This window comes from Vipera ursinii (assembly GCF_947247035.1).
Source record: "Vipera ursinii genome assembly, chromosome: 4".
In the NCBI taxonomy this organism is placed as follows: domain Eukaryota; kingdom Metazoa; phylum Chordata; class Lepidosauria; order Squamata; family Viperidae; genus Vipera; species Vipera ursinii.
The window spans coordinates 108,399,584-108,419,833 of NC_139514.1; the positions used below are offsets into that span (position 1 = coordinate 108,399,584).

At 42.1% G+C, this 20,250-nt stretch overlaps 1 protein-coding gene across 1 annotated transcript in view; it reads left to right on the forward strand.

The window, feature by feature from the left end:
* Positions 1 to 20,250, forward strand: part of KLF12 (KLF transcription factor 12) — a gene marked incomplete at both ends in the record, with an annotated part of 221,424 nt that overhangs the window by 137,730 nt on the left and 63,444 nt on the right. Inside the window, one exon of the mRNA XM_083361306.1 lies at positions 13,919 to 14,054. Within this exon, the coding sequence (XP_083217432.1) occupies positions 13,919 to 14,054 (136 nt within the window). The remainder of the gene's footprint in view (positions 1 to 13,918; positions 14,055 to 20,250) is intronic.

Consider the following 20,250-nt stretch of genomic DNA (forward strand, 5'->3'; position numbering starts at 1 on the left):
GAAGGTCTGTGCTCTTCTTGGAGGAGAAACATCCCCAGAAGATACTTCTGGTCAGCAAAGCATCCCTCTGAGGATTTACACATCCTAGACCTCTACAATGCTAGCCCCAACTTTATTGGTGTCTCACCGAGATGACTTTCCTTACTCAATTCCTGACATCAATAGCCAGTGATAGGGGCCAGAGCTGTAGCAGAGCTCCACAAAGTGACAACAGTCCTTGGTCATGATTAATGTTCAGTATATGGAGATGGGAGAAAGTGAAGGTAGCACCAGAGCTGCGGGTTCCAGCCAGGGGTTCACATTTCACAACACTTTTAATTTGGCCCCAGCATTGTTTTGATGTTTCCTTCTGTATCTGTGTTCAAAGTAAGGCTGTACTTATAGGCATGAGTATTGCCCAGAAATCTCTTTTTGCAAGCTGGGTAGGTGAGCTTGAATCTGATGTCCCTTAGCTGAAAATGGACGAGGCAATAAAATTGATTTAGGAAAACGTCTTTTGCCTCAGATAATTTCTTCCTGTGACATCTTAGCTTTAGGCTTCTGACTTTTAAATTTTGCAAACATTTGACCATTCAAAAAAACACAAAAAACTGGAAAGAGCAGTACAAGGAAGTGTCACTTGTCACCTAATGACCTGACACCCTGGGTTGCCAAGGATGGTATTGCATAAGACCATATCCCCCATGCTGGCTCAGGAATTCTGGGAGTTGAAGTCCATGAGTCATAAAAGAGCCAATGTTGCCTACCCCTGCCCCAAAGAGTGTGGCAGGGGTCCATTTAGGGGAGGAGAGAAGGGGGTGTTTACAAGATAAAAGGGCTTTTTTTGTCTATTCAACTAATGGTTAGTGCTACTTGGTGTTAAATATGGATCACTGGAATTCAAGAGGGGTTGGATTCAGCCCATTTGTGGCTATGTCAAGGCTCTAGGCTGATTCCTCTGTTGACTCCTCCACCAGGTTCTGCCACTTTTTTTCCTAATCACCTCTGCATCCCCAAAATATTTGGGCTCACCTACTGAAAGGGACCTTGGAAATCTGCAAAAGCAATGCTGAAAGAATTCCTGTGTCCTCTGGCATATCCTTTTCTCACTACCCATAAAAGTAGTGGAAAAGATTGGATGCTGTCGGAAGAACACCAATCAGGAGGGTGCAGACAAGTCCAAGGATGGTGCTGGGAGGGTAGAAAAATCCAATTATGCATAGCCAGTTCATCATGTTCTGTCAGCTGAATCTGCTTATTAGTAGCTTAATTAGAAACTTCAGTGTCATTCCACAAGGTAGCTTATTGATATTTATATCATGTATAAATATCACAGGCACGATCCATTATGGAGGATTAAAGGTAGATGTTTAAAATTTTCATATGTATTTTTCCCCTCTTGGTAATGTAGAAAGGTATAAACAGTGGACCCCACTAGGGATCTGTTTTTTTTTTAACTGCATAAATATTCTGGAGTATAGGACGGAAGGAATGTAATCTCACATCACTTATGCGTGTTAAAACGAGAAGGGGACAAAATAGAATTCAAGACAATGAGAATGCAGTGAACATGAGGTTGGCAAATGTGGTGTGGTGAAAGGAAGCATGAAGCGATGTACATTGAGTGGAAACAGATGAAATGGGGTCTGAGCTAATGATGACCGACTTGAGAATCAGCTTACAAGGAAACAAAAGCAATAGAAATGCTGGTGGAGGACTTGTCTTCTGTGTTAGGAAAAAAGGCCCACAGCTACCCCAGACAGCCAAGGAGGTGATGGGGTGGGATTCTTGGAGAATCAAGGTTAAAATAAAAAGAAGAATGAATGAAGGTACTGTCACTGGTGCAGTCTATGAACAACTATCCAGCTAAGGAGATATGGGGCACATTTTCCAGAGATAGGAATGTTTGATTTTTTTCTCTCTTAGAAATGAAGAGTTCTTTGGATTTGAGGAAGGTAGATTTTTACCATGTCAAAAGTGCTGCAGCTGCCAAAACAACAATAAGAACAATGCAATCCTAGGCTGCATTAACAGAGGGATCAAATCAAGATCACGCGATATATACAAATATATATAAATATTGAGAAGGGACGCGGTGGCTCAGTGTGTTAGGATGCTGAGCTTGTCGATCAGAATGTCAGCAGTTTGGCGGATCGAATCCCGAGTGCTGCATAACAGAGTGAGCGCCTGTTACTCGTCCCAGCTTCTGCCAACCTAGCAGTTCGAAAGCACGTAAAAATGCAAGTAGAAAAATAGGGACCACTGCGGTGGGAAAGGTAACAGCGTTCCATACGTCTTTGGCATCTAGTCATGCCGGCCACATGACCATGGAGACGTCCTCAGACAAGTGCTGGCACTTCGGCTTTGAAACGGAGATGAGCACCGGCCCCTAGAGTCGGAAATGACTAGCACGCATGTGCAGGGGAACCTTTACTTTTACTATAGATATTGAGACTCTAGAAAGAGTGCAGAGAAGAGCAACAAAGATTATTAGGGAACTGAAGACTAAAACATATAAAGAATGGTTGCAAGAATTAGGTATTTCTAGTTTAATGAAAATAAGTGACTGGATAGCAGTGTTCCAATATCTCAGGGGTTGCCACAAAGAAGAGGGAGTCAAGCTATTCTCCAAAGCATCTGAAGGCAGGACAAGAAGCAACAGATGGAAACTAACCAAAGAGAGAAGCAACCTAGAACTAAGGAGAAATTTCCTAACAGTGAGAACATGTAATCAGTGGAACGACTTGCCTCCAGAAGTTATGGGTGCTCCAACACTGGAGATTTTAAAGAAGAGATTGGGCAACCATTTGTCTGGGCCACAGGACAGGCTGGCCAGTGCATGCACATGTGTGCACACACACACCTACTCATGATAGCTCTGCAGCCATGGAGTGCTCAAATAGGATACCATGCCTCAGGGCACAAAACCGGGCCGCTGCTGCACTGCAGCACACAAAACCGGGCCACTGCCATGCCTCGGGGCATGAAAACATGACACCAGTGTGCTGTAGGACACGAAAATCGGATGCCACCATGCTGCCACATGTGAAAACAGGACACCGCCATGCGAAAATGGGATGTCGCTGCACCTAGGGGCATGGAAATGAGTTGCTGCCATGTTGCAGGGTGCAAAAATGGGCACCGCCATGGAATGCATCAATGGGGCGCTGTGCTGTGCAAGAACAGGGCAGGGCTAGCAAGTGTCACATGGGCACTAGCTCCACCCCATTTGCGTCGTGCACATGCACAGAGCCTCATGCATATGCATGTGTAAAATACTTCCCCTCCTTTTCCCTCCAGTCCGCCAACTGAGAAAGTTTGGTGACCTCTGGTTTAGGGTTTCCAATCTGAACAGAGGATTGGACTAGAAGACCTCCAAAGTCCTTTCAACTCTTTTATTCTGTTCAGAAGAAAAGGAGAGTAGGAAGAGTAAAAAAGCACAATGAAAGGCACACTGGCCACACATTAAATAAAAAGTGAAGTTCTAATTTCTCTCAAAGTACAGGGTGAATCTAAGAAGTGCTTCTTCGGAAAGTAGAATCGGCCAATGTAAAATACTGTCATGGCCATGATTTGGATATAATTGACCTTTTTCATAGGAGGTCTGCGCCCCAGTGGAGGAGATGGGCATTGCTCAGGGCTGTCAATGGGCAAGAGGACAATTCCATTCAATTTGGCACGTGGGCTGTCTGCTGGCATCAGGTTGATCAATGCAGAATGATACGTCAGAATAAATCAGAGGCACAGCTCAATCATCTTGACCTGATCCTAAAGTAAGAAAAGAAAAACCTGTGCATGTGAAGTTCCTGAAATATGATGTCCTGGTCCCATCACTTGGTCAAAATACTGTCTATCACTTAGAACAGAACATAGAATATCAGAATTAGAAAAGATCTCGTAGTTCTTCTAGTTCAACCCACTGCTCAGGCAGGAGACCCTGTACCATTTCACACCATTTCAAGCAGGAGACCCTATACCCCTGGTGGCGAACCTATGGCACGCGTGCCACAGGTGGCACGCAGAGCCCTCTCTGTGGGCACGTGCGCTGTCGCCCCAGTCCTAGGCCTTCAGCTGGGTTTTATAAAACCTTTTCTCTTTAGGCCTCTGCCGCCATGTGCAAAAAAAAAAGAGGTTCATTCAATCAATCAATCAATTTCAACCTTGCGGGGGGGGGGAAAGATCTCGCAAAGTTGAAATTGATTGATTGAACTTTTTAATTCCTACCCAGTCTGCCGTTACCACCCAAGCCACACCCACCCAATGGGCCATGCCCATGCAATGGGCCACACCTACCCAGCACCCAAGGATACATGAGTGGGTTTTGGGTTGCAATTTGGGCACTCGGTCTCTAAAAGGTTTGCCATCACTGCCCTATACCATGTCCAGTCTTAAAGCTGTCCAGCGATGGGGCACCCACAACTTCTGAAGGCAAGCTGTTCTACTGGTTGATTGCTCTCACTGTCAGGAAATTCCTCCTTAGTTCTAGGTTGGACCTGTCTTTGATTAGTACCTTCCTTAATACTTAACACCTTCCTTAATACTTAATGCCTTCCTTAATACTTAATACCTTCCTACTTGGGAAGTCATTAAAAAAACACTTTACATTAACTTTCAAACCTGTTAAGTTGTATTAAAAATTCAAGATTCTTCAAGCTGCTCACTTTGGTAAAAGAAAATCAGAAAAAAATGTTTACTTAATAATTTTAGTAGAAGCAAATGCTGTTATTTTTCCCCCATTCATACAGTGATTTGTATAATTGTTTAGATTAATGCTTTTATTTCTTGCTTGTACCTGCTAGAAATCTGCTCACCTAGAATCTTTTCTTCTATATCCACAAGCAACTCATTTTGGGATTGAAAAGTTAGAAGATAATTTCCAATTCTGCAGGATTTGGAGCTTTTTAATATGCCTTGTCTGAGGAATTTCTGGCAAGCAGAGCTACAGAAATTGGCGACTTTTTCTGATCTCCGCTAGGACCTCAGCTGGAATTAAGATCAAAACCTGTCAGCAATTTAAACTTCGGGTTTTTATTGAAGACAAAATCATTGTGTTTTAGGCTGAATTGTTTACATGGCTATTGGTTATTTAAAATCTTAGGCTGATCCGTTTGTTTGACTGTTATCATCCAGGTCTCAGATCTGTGTTTATGGGTTACAATCTCTGCCTCCTTTACAGTTTTCCCTTTGTCATGTAAACAGCTTGAGATGCAACTCAGGCAGAAATTATGGAGTGCAATATAACAGCAGTTTGGTAAGCTTTCTCAGCAGGGTGTTTGTGTGTCTGTGTCTGCGTGTGTGTGTGCCCGCGCGCATGCAACTAGGATAATTGCTTCAGTAGTGTGTGGTGAGCAAGACCTCTTCACCTTTGGTCACCAAAACAACTTTCAAAGAACTTTGCAAACAGAACCATCTGCATAGCACTTTGAGCTAAGGAATCTGAAGCATGATAAATGGTAATCCCTAATCCCTTATCAGCTGCCCCGCTCTTTTTTTTAAATTTGCACTACAGTAGGAGATTGTGTGTATTTTCACATCATGTGCCACCTAATCACAGCAAGGGAGAGAGAGAGAGAGCAGCACAGCCATGCAAAAAATGCCATTTTCTACTCGGTCCAGCAGGCTATGTATGGAACAAGCCTATTGTTCTGCTCAAGTCAATAGACGTGATTTTAAAGCCTACGAAATGCCTCACAGTCTCCCCCCTGCCCCCCCCCCAGAGAGAACAAAATGGATTTCAAAGAGGAAAGCAGCAAGATTTATATTATACTTGGATACAGCAGTGAGAGATCCATATGAAGTTAGGGTGATGTTTCTATAGACTCTGTGACATCAGAGTTGGTCCTGAAGGTATTCATGATTGCCATGTTTGAAATTTTTAAAAAGAGGATGCTCTGGGGAGAAGGTTGTTTACCAATGCGTTGCACATCATACGGTCTGCATTTTTTTAAAAAAAGTTATGCTCTCCCAACACATACACACATACATACACATGTGTGCTGTTTCTCAAGCCTGAAAGGCTTCATAGAATAAGACATTAGTAAACCAAACATAAATCTGAAAAAATGAGTAAGAACTGATGCAATTTCTGTTCTTCGCAAGGCCACCCAAATAATAATAATAAAGTTGGAAGGGACCTTGGAGGTCATCTAGTCCAAACCCCTGCTAAGGCAGGAAACCCTATACCATTTCAAACAAATGGCTGTCCAGTCTCTTCTTAAAAACTTCCAGCCATTTATTCACCACTTCTGGAGGCAGGTTGTTCCACTGGTTAATTGTTCTCACTGTCAGGAAGTTTTTCCTTAGTTCTAGGTTGCTTCTCTCCTTGATTAGTTTCCATCCATTGCTTCTTGTCCTTCTTTCAGGTGCTTTGGAGAATAGCTTGACTCCCTCTTCTTTGTGGTAGCCCCTGAGATATTGGAACACTGCTATCATGTCACCCCTCACCCTTCTCTTCATTAAACTACACATACCCAATTCCAGCAACCGTTCCCTATATGTTTTAGCCTCCAGCCCCCTAATCATCTTTGTTGCTCTTGTCTGTACTCCTTCTAGAGTCTCAACATCATTTTTACATCGTGGTGACCAAAACTGGGTGCAGTATTCCAAGTGAGGCCTTACAAAGGCTTTGTAAAGTGGTATTAATACTTCATGTGATCTTGATTCTATCCCTCTGTTAATGCAGCCTAGCACTGTGTTGGCTTTTTTTGGCATACTGCTGGCTCATATTTAAGTAATTGTCCACTAGGACTCCGAGATCCCTCTCACAGTTACTACTATTGAGCAAGGTACCACCTATACTATACCTGTGCTTTTGGTTTTTCCTGCCTAAATGTAGAACCTTACTTTTTTCACCATCGAATTTCATTTTGTTAGATAGTGCCCAGTGTTCGAGTCTGTCCAGATCCTCCTGTATTTTAAGCCTATCTTCTGGAGTGTTGGCTATTCCTGCCAGCTTGGTGTCGTCTGCAAATTTGATGAGTTCTCCATCTATCCCCTCGTCCAAATCGTTGATGAAGATGTTGAAGAGCAATGGGCCCAGAACAGAGCCCTGGGGCACCCCACTACTCAATTCATTCCATGTACAGTAGTACTCCATGTAGTACTCTTCCAAATAACGTACTCTGAATTTATTTTTCTTGCTACTTCTTAAACCCTGGCCATTTGGATAGATTTTGTAATTCTCTCTGGACACAGTGTTTACATTGAAAAGGAATCCTCTTTGTGAGAAAGCAGGCATAGGTAAAGGTAAAGTTTCCCTGTACTGTCATGTCCAAGTGCTCATCTTTACTTCTTAGCTGAGATAGCCAGCATTATCCGAAGACATATTCCATAGTCATGTGGATGTGCAAAGTAATACACCAAGGGACACAGAATGCTGTTACCTTCCCACCAAACTGGTACTTATTTATCTACTCGGATTTACATGCTTTCAAACTACTAGGTGGGCAGGAGCTGAGGCAAGGAACAGAAGCTCACGCTGTCCTGTGGTGCTCAGGTCTCAAACCTGGGTTGTCAACTTTTCAGCTGGCAAACTCAGCGTCTTTGGCTGCTAAGCCATTTAGACCCCTTTTACCTTTAATAAGGCTAAATGAAAAACAAATTCAAAAAACAAAAATGAATGAGAAGTGATGCATTTTTTTCCTTTCCCAAATCCACCCAAATAATGCATCCAGATAACGTTGCATTCCAATTTTTTTTTTCCTATCTGCATCTTAAACCCTGACAATTTGGAATTCTGCCTGGACAGAGTGTTTACATTTACAGAGAATCTTCTTTGTGAATAAGCAGGCATATGGTCCTCCTATTAGTAGAAGATCTGAAAGGGGCAAAAGGGGGCACCAAAGGGCAGAAGGAATATGGCAAGACATAAGCCAGAGTTTAAGGCCGAGAAACTGAAGAGCACAGCAAGCAGGAAGCATTGTGCCCAGGCTGTATGGCAGGGAACATTGTTCACAAAAGCTGCCTCAGCCAACTTACAGACTGGGGAAGTTTGGCCAGAATTTGAATTCCCAGCCAGATGGAGAAGATTTAAAAAGCTGTGCAAACAAAACTAGAAATGTGGCCATCTTCTCAGGATTCTTCATGTGTAGAATGTGAGCTATGGAGGTCCCACACAAAAAGTGTCTGATCCAGAGTCTACTGCTGTCTACCTATTCTGGAGCACTAAGTAGTTAGGAGTTTTTATGAGGATGAGGACTTTCTCACAAACCATCCAACAGGAGACAAATCATGAAGCCATCTGAGATTCTTCCAGCATTGATTTTTTCCCCCCTGATGTGCTTCTCATAGGTCAATCATTCCCCTTCTTTCTCCTTGCTTCCCCCCCTGCTAAATAGGGCAGCCCCAATATACCTCAAAACCTCACCTTCAAAAGTTGTGGGTGCTCCATCCTTTAAGAAGAGACTGAACAGCCATTTTATCTGAAATGGTATAGGGCAGGGGTAGGCAACCTCGGCTCTTTTATGACTCATGGACTTCAACTCCCAGAATTCCTGAGCCAGCATAGCTGGCTCAGGAATTCTGGGAGTTGAAGTCCATGAGTCATAAAAGAGCCGAGGTTGCCTACCCCTGGTATAGGGTCTCTTGCTTGAGTAGGGGTTGGACTAGAAGACCTCTAAGGTACCTTCCAGTCTGATGTTCTGTGTTCTACCTGGTCACTCTCTTCAGCAGAACCATGTAGAACTTGGTCTTCTTTGGTGGGGCCATTCCATTAGAAGCTTCGGCACAGTATTTTTCAACCTTGGCCACTTGGGGATATGTAAATTTCAATGTGGGGAAATTCTGGGAATTGAAGTCCACACATCTCAAAGTGACTAAGGTTGAGAGGCACTGCTCTTACATAAAATCTGAAGTTCACACCGCACAACATTAGAGTTGTGCCAGCACCTCACAGCAATTTTCTTCTTTCCCCCTTTTCTTTCTGCACAACAGAAGGTTAATATTCAGCATTCAGGTCCAAGAAATGATAATCCTGCAGCATTAACAAGCTTACTGCATAATTAGTTGCATGATTCGGAAAGGGCAAGATAATATAGCTGCCATTTTAAAGTCACAGCTAAATGATGAAGTTGATGGAATATTGTTTGCAAATAGACCTCACTGCTGAAGGTTGCTCTTTGTCTTTAATTTGCTAACAGAATATTGAAAATTGATGCCTTCATCATGCTATGAATCAAGGGCTTCTAACCACATTCCACAATAGAACATAGGGGGGGGGGGAAACCCCAACAAATCTAAAAATCCATGATTTGTTTTGAGGTTAATTTAGGCAATTGACATTATTGACCCAACCTATTAAAAATTATCGAGATTGCCTTTAAAATGTAAGTTTTAACCTTCGCAGGTTGGCTTGGCGGGAAATTTTTCTTTCTAAGTAAGAGCTGAGTTTTATGGTAACCTGATGTTCTCAAGTCACAGAAACAAAAAGGATAAAATTTTGGGGAGAAAAACAAACAACACAGAGAGAGTTTTTAGTTAGAATTGAGGCTTCTTTGTGTTGTTTTGAAAAGGTAAAGGTTTCTGTGCGAGTCACGTATGACTCATCTCTATTTCCTAGCTTAGGAAGCCAGAGTTGTCCAAAGATGCTTCTGTAGTCATGCAGCCAGCATGACTACTGTATATGCCGAGGTGCACTTCCCATTGAAGTGATACCTATTTATCTATTTGCATTTGCATGATTTTGAACTACTAGGTTGACAGGAGCTGGATAAAAAAATGGGAGCTCACCCCGTCACATAGACGTACATAGGTCTTGAACTGCCAACCTTTTGGTTGAACACTCCTCTGTCTTATATGCTAGACCAGAGGTCCCCTACCTTTTGGGCACCAGGGACCAGTTCCGTGGAGAGAGCTTTTTCTGCGGACCAGACAGTGTGTGGCTTTGTGTGCTGCCTCCATCCTGCTGATGGGGCTTTGCTTGTTTGTCCAGACCGGTTACTGGCATGCCATGGACCGGGGGTTGGGGACCCCTATGCTAGACCATTGCATTCCCTTTGTGTTGTCCCAAGGGTAACCCTTCTTACCACATTTTCATCACTTCTTTGAGGAACTTTATTGAGGCTTCTTCTCCTGTTTCCTCCCCTTATGTACATCGGTTGTATTTTTCTACCCTATATAGAGGTAATGGAATTACCTCTTCAATATTACTATCTTCATCAATTAAACAGATTTGATAGACAGGGCGTCTGCCAAGGGAGACGACCTCAGATTGAGGATGCCCACAAATTTGCTCAAGAACAGGAGGAGCAGTTGCATTTGTAGACAGCTGGTTTAGACACTTAACAAAAAGACAGGACGTTTTTATTTGTTTGTTTGTTGTGTTTTAATTCCAGGGCAGCAGTGACATGCCATGAGAATGACGCACAATCTTTGCTGCTTAAGAGTCTCATTCCATGCCATTTAGATATTTACTAAAAATGGGGGGGGGGAAGGATTCAGGATTTGCTATTTGATAGTGCTAATGGAGAAGGACATTATGCTAAGAGTTGACAAAGGAAAGAGAAATAGGAACACTGAGTCAAGTTCTGAAGTTCAACTTCTAGAACTTTTTTTTGAGCCTTTGCAGGGTGACTGATTCATTATTTAGATCAACTACTCTAATATTTGTGTGGCTTGAATATTTGCATTGTGCGGCTATTACTGTGGACCTGCACATTTTTGTCTGATTGCAGATGTGTTAACACATCAGTCAGTTGAGTGAAGTCTGTTAACTCCTCTCTGAGGCGCAGTAAAAAGTAATACCCCTCAGGTGGGTGTTGCAGCCATTGTGTTGGGCCACTTCCTGGTCCTGAATGGCATCCTCCCCGCTTACTGGAAAAGTAGCCTGGTTGTTTAACATTAATTAAATTTAATATGAATTAAATATTAATATTTAATATGTGAAGAACGGTTGCAGGATTTGGGTTTGGCCAGTCCAGAGAAAAGAAGGACTATGGGTGACATGATAGCAGTATTCCAGTATTTGAGGGGCTGCCACAAAGAAGAGGGGGGGATCAACTTATTTCCCAAAACACCTGAAGGCAAGACAAGAAACAAGGGATGGAAACTATTCAAGGAGAGAAGCAACCTGGAATTAAGGAGAAACTTCCTAACAGTGAGAACAATAAACCAGTGGAACAGCTTGCCTTCAGAAGTTGTGAGTGCTTCATCATTGGAGGTTTTGAAGAAAAGACTGGATAGCCTCTTGTCTGAAATGGTCTAGGACAGGGATCCCCAATCTATGGTCCATGGCCCAGTACTGGGCCATCGCCTGTTGGCCACCAGACCCCAGGAATAGTTGGTGAGCCCCGCCCCACTCACAGTAGCACCACTGCACAAGCACTAGCAGCCCCATTTGTCCATGCACAAGGATTCTACCACCACTGCCAATGTCACATGGGTGCCAGTGGCCCGTTTGTGCTTGTGTGGGGGTGTCAATGCACGCACCATGGGTGTGTGCAACCCACTTGTGCATGCATGTGCACATTAGCCCTGTTGTTGTTTGTGTGCCTGTTTGTGCATGTGCGCGCAGGCCACATTTTCCTGGTCCCCTCTTTCCTTCTGGGCCACCAAGCCGGAAAGTTTGGGGAACTCTAGTCTAGAATCTCCTGCTTGAGCAGGGGGTTGGACTGGAAGACCTCCAAGGTTCCTTCCAGCCCTAGTCTATTTTAATTCTATTCTAATTTTAATATTAATTAAACATAAGAGTTTAATGGTTTGATTCAACTTCATTTTCATGTCAGCTTCCTGTGCCCTCAGAAACTTGTCCGACCTTGTTTGCTTATAGTTTTGCAGTTTTTTTCAAAAAAAAAAACAAACACCAAAACAACAACCATGCACAAAGTTCTTTAGGAAAACAAATACAAAAATGTGAAAAGGGTGTGGATGTATGTAATAATAATAATAATAATAATAATAATAATAATAATAATAATAATAATAATAATAATAATAATAATAATAAGAAGAAGAAGAAGAAGAAGAAGAAGAAGAAGAAGAAGAAGAAGAAGAAGAAGAAGAAGAAGAAGAAGAAGAAGAAGAAGAAGAAAAAGAAAAAGAAAAAGAAGAAGAAGTTGTTGTTGGAAGGGACCTTGGAGGTCATCTAGTCCAACCCCCTGCTAAGACAGGAAACCCTATACCTTTTCAGACAAATGGCTGTCCAGTCTCTTCTTAAAAACTTCCAGCCATTTATTCACCACTTCTGGAGGCAGGTTGTTCCACTGGTTAATTGTTCTAACTGTTAGGAAGTTTCTCCTTAGTTCTAGGTTGCTTCTCTCCTTGACTAGTTTCCATCCATTGCTTCTTGTCCTGCCCTCAGGTGCTTTGGAGAATAGCTTGGCTCCCTCTTCTTTGTGGCAGCCCCTGAGATATTGGAACGCTGCTGTCATGTCACCCCTCACCCTTCTCTTCATTAAACTACACATACCCAATTCCAGCAATGTAATGCGTTCTTATCCCAGTTCATATACAAAAGCATCCCAAAGCAGTGTATAAAGTACATTAATTAAGGGGGGGGGAAATAAAAATAATTTAAAAAAGAAAATAATCTAGCTCAGAGAGCACCAAAGACTCCCAGGAATTCAAAACAATTAAAAAAAACCCACAGTAAAACTGAGAAACGAAAAGGATGGGGGAAGAAAATCCTTCATCCATTTTGAAAGATGGAGAAGACCTAAGTGAAATGTGAGCTCTCTTAAATGTCCCCAAAGCTTGGCACATTTTGAACAGAAAACTCATGTATTTGCTTACTGAAAATGCTTGTTGGTTGGTGCAACTGGAGAGCTTCTCAGTCACCATGTATGTTGAAAAGAACTGGTGTTCCCGACACATGAGTTATGGCAGGGGTCTTCAAACTTGGCACTTTTATGACATGTGGACTTCAACTCCCAGAATTCCTCAGCCAGTGTATTTGGCTGAGGAATTCTGGGAGTTGAAGTCCACAAGTCATAGAAGGGCCAAGTTTGAAAGACCCCTGTTTTATAGGTACAGGTGCTGCTGAAGGCATATGTGTGGTTAATCTATTAGGCTACAACTAAGTTAGTCGGGAAGGGGCGAGGGGGAGGGAAGGAAAATGTGGTCTTGAACTATCTTGTAGAATTCAGCTGGGTCATATTCCAAAGCAGGTCACCTACCAGTTTATAGATTGTTAAGCTATTTTGCAATATGAAACCACTCTGATTTAGTGGATCTCAACTTGTTACTGGAGAACAGAGATAAATCTCATCATTCCATACAGCACTGGGGAGGTAACTGGTCTTATATAGGTCATTTGCCTCTATGTCCACCTAATTTTCTTATTAATGTTTGACAACAAATCCCAGGGTGTTGTTTCTCTGATTCCCAAATGCCAGCCAATGAAACATTTGAAGTGTGAAGGTGGGGAATTCTGGGGGTTGAAGTCCACAAGTCTTAAAGTTGCCAAGTTTGGAGAGCCTGATCTAATTTAATTTAATTTAATAACATTTATATACCGCCCTTCTCCCTGAGGACTCAGGGCGGTTCACAGGGCAGAATAAAATAGCAAATACAAACATTAAAAAAAAGATTAAACAATTGCCCTAGTTAAAAACAATATAAATACAACGCTAAAAACCCCCAGAAAAATTAAAAAACGAAAGATAAAACAACCCCAACACTCCCCCTCAGGCCAGGCTAGGATTCTAGATCATAATATTGTCAATGCTGAGATTGTGAAACACTGGAGTAGATTGTAACTTATGGCTATGGACATACACACATACATACACACAGAGAGACACACAGACACACACACACACACACACACACATTTCATTGTTTAAACTATGTATCCTTCTAATAAATTCTTGGGAGCTAAACAAGAATAAGAAATACATTGATGGCATATGCAGAACAGAAGGACCATGCCCGTCTAAATGTTGTTACAGAGTGATATTAATGTCACAGTTGCTGTAATTAATCAATTGTGTCTCCTTATTCCCAGCACAAATGGACCCTCGTGGCCTGTCTCCCAGACAGATTAAAAGCGACAGTGATGATGATGACCTGCCCAATGTGACTTTGGATAGTGTGAATGAGACTGGATCCACAGCCCTCTCAATAGCCAGAGCTGTTCAAGAGTAAGTATGGAGTCTTTAGGCTGATGTCAAGTTGGGAAGACCTCATCATGTAGCATTCACTAGACAGCCAATCTGTGATTGGCCGGGCTTGGTTAGAGGTGGGGTTAACTAAGATGGCAGAGGAAACTCAATTGAAGATACTGTGTTTTAAAGAAGTCTTTATTGTCTGGACCAACTTAAAGGTGTCTTCTGGTAGATCTTTTTTATTCTGCTTTGCAAGGAAACATTCTGGGTTTAGTTCTTTCTTCTTATTTGTTTTGAGTTGTTTATTGGAAATGAAATGTAACTCTTCCAGAATACAAAGGCTTTTTTTCAAAAGTGTACTTGTAGGTTGGGGATTGGATTCATTGCAAAGGAAGTCCATTCTTTCTTGAAATCTTATCCATAGTTCCTGCTAGATAGATAGTGCAAAGGTGAGGCTTCAAACACTGATTTACCATCAGCAGAAAAGACCTCAAGAGCCCTTTCTGAACACAAGTAAGAGATTATTAGGGAAGTTTTGTACTGCTTTGCACTTAAGGCTGAAGTCTGATTTCTTTTAACAAGCTTGTATTGAGCAAGCCAAAATGAATCTTTGAAGCAGGCAAAATAGTCATAGTTGCTTAGGCAATTTCTAGCTCCTTTCATCTCTGTTTGTTTGGTCAGCACCCATCTGGTTTTGAAAAACTGCTAAAATCAGTAGAGGATAGTTTTGTCTGCAAGTGTGTTAACTCTCTTTCTCTCACACATCCTTTCTGTTCAGTCAAACAGATGATGGTTGCCTGTATTTTGGGGGTTCTGTGTAATGCTTTGTGAGTGGGCAGAGAATTGAATTTTTGCTTGTCTGTGACATCAAAATTCAATCCTATGAAAAATCAACTTCTCAGTATCCTGAAGGAATACACGAAGGTGTAAGAAAGTGGAAGCATAAATAAAGTTAATTAGATTAACAATTATGTGAAGATAAAAGTAGTTCTAGGTGCTTTTGCTAGGATCATCTGCCCTGCTAGTTTGGTCTGCCCTCTTTTCATTACACAGGGTGAAGGTGTCTTTCTCCAAGATATGTCTTTAGGAATGAAGGAGAACTTGACAGCCTGATCTTGGAGCAGAGTCTCTAAATCAGAGTTGGACAAAATCCAGGATGATCATGGTCTTAGCAGCTAAGAGGTTGAGCGGGGGGTTCCACAGCTTGAAAAAAGTTGGAAAACCTCTTAATAAACCATGTTTTGTGATAGAGAGGATCCAAATCAACTAAACTTGGGACTTGAAGAGGCTCACGAAAAGCACAAAGAATGGTGAAAGCTGAAATATTGTACTTGGTAATTGTGGTGAACTGTTAAGAGTTATGATGACATGTGGCTATGGATCAACAAACCTCTGCAAAGAACTGGATAGAATTAAGTTTCTCCAAGTGCCTCTTTGAGTTTCCCATCTGTGGAATCACTTTTTCGTGTTTCCTTCCTAGATTAAAAATAGCTATTCTTATGCATCAGCATGCAATGTTGCTGAACTATGGATGACCCTCTCTTGCCTCTGCATGTGTGTTTAATTCAGTGCATGATCAGAGACATTAAAACGCTTATGCTAGCAAATATTCCTCAAGGAACAAAGGCAGGAATGTGCCCGCTGAAAATCAATCCGAATCTAGAGGATCGGGGCAGTGTAAAGCCAACGGATCAGAGCAGGGAAGTCAGAGAAGAGTTGTGCACCAATTGATCAGTAGCATTGTACCGTTACCTTCTATGGATTCTGGAGGGAAGACAAGGGTAGGCTGAGCCCCAAGGCTTCTCAGGAAATATTATTTTGAAGCCAGCCAGAATGGGTCTATGACAATTCACCATGGCCAGCTTGCCATGGCCAACTTGCCATAGCCAACTCAACAGCCATCTCACCATGGCCAACTTGCTGAGGGACAACTCATTGCTGGACAAAAGTTACACTAATAACAAAGAAATGGTGGGATCGAATCATTAAAGAAAGGATGCAAAAGGAGGGAAAGCATGAAATGTGATCAACAAAAATTAAAATATTAATTTATTTTAAATAATTAAATAGAATTGTTAAATTGTTCCACAGTGAGTTGTCCCATAGCAAGTTGGCTGTGGCATGTTGTCCCGTTCCTGCCAGAACAAGAGACAGATCCTGGAGAGAAGCTGAAAAAACCCAACCTATATCTGGGGAAATAGAAGGAGGGTCTGTTTTGTTTTTGTGGGATCACTCCAGCACGGGAATGCTTAATTCCACTTTTAGCAGTGTAGAAGCAAAGGGCCACTCTGAACATTTGTTCGAGTGCCTACAGTGGATGATGCTGAATTTGAATGTCCTCCATAAATAAATGTAAATGAAGAGAGAAGTGTTTGGTATGGCAAAGGTGAAGTGCCCTTTCTCCTCATTACTATGCTAGGGAATGCCTTTCTCTGCATTAGAAGGCTCTTTTACTGCCTTAATACTGCCATGTTGGTTGGTTAAAGGTTTTTTTTTCCTTCTTTTTTTCCAGGATAGATGTTGGTCAACTTGAAATAAGCAGGAAAAGCAAGCTACTTTTCTGCATTTTCATTGTTAATCTTTCCCCCATCATTTATGGAAGCTGGTTGGGAAGACCTGAGGTTGCCAGACAAGGGACAGTCCCTGCTCTGGTGTGAGATGAACCCCAAGGCAGAGCAATTCTTGTCCTGTTGAATGGGGAGGTGTTAATTCTCCTGCTTGGAAAGAGTGTGAGGGAGATGTCCAGCCAAATTTCTTTGTTACTTATCCTCTACCCAGATTCCCCCAGTTCAGAGAGGCAGAAATGGACGGAGGAGGAGCCTCCCCTGAGAACTGGAGGCATGGTCTTCCACTTTGCATTAGAAATAGCTCAGACCGAGTTAGGGTCAGAAAAGTTGGGAGATGGAAAGGCTAATGGTCTGAAAGTGCTTTGAAGCCCCTTGATTGATCCTACCTGAGCCCCATTTAAGAGGGAATGGAATTCAGTTGGGTTGAATCCTTTGCCTGCTGCATATTAGCACAGAGTCCCTTGCTTTGAGGTTGAATTAAGGAAAGTAGCTCATTGGATGCTAGTATGGTAAGTGGAGAAGCCAGTGTTCCTCAACCTTGGCATCTTTAAGATGTTTGGGCTTCAAGTCCCAGAATTCCTCAACCAGCATCTGAAATTTGTCAAGGTTGAGAAATCCTGGTGTAAACCAAAGGTGCTTTCTCACAAGGCAACTGGACTTTCTTGTTTTTTCTTTGAGACCTTTCATCTCTCCTCCAAGAGGTTTCTATAGCTCTGACTGGATGGTGGGGAATGGAAGGATTTATACTCCTTGCAACGAAGATGGTCATTTGCATTCTTTTGGAGTTGTTGAGGTCATCTGGAGGTTTATCAGTATCATCAAGGTCAAAACTGAACAGCCCTCTCTCATCAGAGGGGAAGGGATATGACATCATCTATCTCCAGTCTACAACACAGTCCCTTCAGCAGTTTCAAGAAGGCTCCACACCCATTTGCACCACTCAGGTGACCCTGAGGACACAGATAAACCTCCAGGTGGCATCAGTGACTCTCTAAGAGAATGCAAATGACCAGCTCTCTGAAAGGAGTATAAATCCTTCCATTTTCCACCATCCAGTCAGAGCTGAAGAAGCTTCTTGGATGAGAAGTGAAACATCTTCAAAGAAAAACAAGAAAGTCCAGTTGCCTTGTGGAAAAGCACCTTTGGGATGCTTGGATGCTTGGTTGACTGATTGTTAACCTGGATGACTGAGAATCTCCATAGGCATATGGTCTAACCCATTGGAGAGAATCACTTCCAGGACTCCATGGGCAACTTGACCCACATGAAGCTGCATGTATTTCAGATGACCAGTATAGGTCCATGTGATAGCTTCTGTTTGTCCTCAGCCTTCAGAGGTGATCTTCTTCCAACAGAGTTTGACCAGGAGAAGCATCAACTTTCCTCAGTCATTGCAATGGCTGCTTCTATACTGTTAATATAGCTTGATAATAAGTCAGTAAGTTAAATTTGGCAGGAAAGGAAATACTGCATACATTTCACTTGATTTATAGTTTCTCTTTTATGGAACCCACCCTCCACCCCAGCTACAAGAAACCAATTTTTCTCTTGACTAAAAATTACTTATTTTCCAAAGAACTCTCCAATAATATGTAGATGCTTTTTAGAGGCCACAGTGATTTGAGATAATCAACTGTTTCATACAGGGCGTGAACCATGGTGAGAGTAGCTACACCAGAATGAAACATATTCTAAATTTGCTATCTTCCCCCAAATCTTTGGTATTTCATATTTTATATTATAAGTTGCTTCAGAGTGCCTTCCCACACAGCAATGGCCAACATGATTTCCAGAGCTATGGTGGCTGGAGTTCGCTACGCTGTGTATAATGTGTAAAATAACCTTGCAGCAACCTGAAAATCAACATTGGTACTTTGTACAAATCAAATTGTTGCATCAGCAGCTGCTTATTTTTTTAGTGGAACTGATCTTAGCCTCAAAATCAATGAGTGATTCATTTTTATTTTTTTTTCATGTCAGAATTCAAGGTAGTGGTGAAGTGTTTTGCTTCATTGCAAGTTTATAAAAGCATCACATGCTTGTTTGCTAGGAAAGGGAGCCTATATAGATTGACAATTTTCTGGCCATGATAAATGCATAGAAGGCTGGTAGCTTCCCCTCATCCCTCTTGGGGAGACTGCTGGTTTGTTTAATGAAATGGGATGGATTTTGAACCTGAAGCACATTGGGGGACACCTTCAGGGTTTTTTGGGTGCTCCAGGATACATAGTTTAAAAAACACTGACTTCCAACAATTCCTCCACTTAAAAAAGCCTGTGCTAGCTTCCAACAACAATTTTATCAGTGACCACTGTCAATAATCAGGATTAGTCCTTGCAATTCCATATCTTGTTCAGTGAGACGTGTTCCCAAATAAGTTTGATTCAAATTTGAACTTGGGTTTCAGGAATACTTATTCATTTTAATAAATAGTAAGTCCCATATGTACTAAAATAATATTTGTGTGATTTCATGGATGGTCCAATTCAATATAATCAGAAAACAGAATTTTAGTCTGTAGATGTATGCAAGATACTGTTTTGAACCTGGGCAGGTTGAACCCTGCTAGATTTTGACAGCATTTTAATGAGTACTATCACAGCATGGTGCTGTAGTGAGGTTGGGCAACGACAAAAAAATTGTGTGCTGGAAAGTGGAGTATAATTGTGCTATTGCTGAAAACATTATAAGTATTTCCTTGAGTAAAAAGCCATGGTGGAGCAGTGGTTAGAATGCAGTATTGCAGGCTAATTCTGCCAACTGCCAGCAGTTCGATTCTCACCGGCTCCAGGTTGACTCAGCCTTCCATCCTTCCGAGGTTGGTAAAATGAAGACCCAGATTTGGGGGACAATATGCAGACTCTGTAAACTGCGTAGAGAGGGCTTTAAACCGCTGTGAAGCAGTATATACGTCGAAGCACTTTTGCTACTGCTAAGTGCTAAAGGAAAGGGCTAATTATCCCAAAATAGGGACAAGTAGGGATGAAACATTTCTTGAAATCCCTTTGACCCTGCACCATTTACATCTCCAGCTTTTGTCATTCTCTGAAATAGTTTGGCTTTGTGCCAAGGAGCAGCAGTTATGCCTGCAGCAGGACCAGTTCCCAAAAGGGTTGGACGTTGCCCCAAAGTTCTCAGATCTCACAAGTTAGAGAAACAGTGGTGGTTCTGGAATGAAAACAATAGAGTTGTGTACAAATCAGGACAGCTCCGGGGGCACCAGCTGCTGTGGCTAAGCTAGATCTGTTCACTAAGAGTCAAAGTTGGCTTGAGACAGGCTTTGCCTCTTATCATTCTTATTCAGATTTCGAGATGGGAGACAATGTCATCTTTTAAATCCATTTCCTTCTGAAAAGCTCCCTTCCTGCCAGAACTTTGCAGATAAACAAGGGCTCACATTAGGTCTTTCATTTTAAATATGGAGATGACATTCAGACCCTCAGAAGTCATTCATCGCTGGGACGTCCAACTCAATTATATCATTCTGTAGAGATAGACAGTGTAAACATGACTTTTCGGTAGCTTAAAGTAGCTCCATAAACAGGCTAGATTTCCTGTTTACATCAGGACTTTGGCTACTACTCCCCAAAGTTGCAGAGATCTGATGGGGGAAAATGTGGAATGACCAAGGGCTTAATTTTGGCCACTCCACCAAGAAACATAGT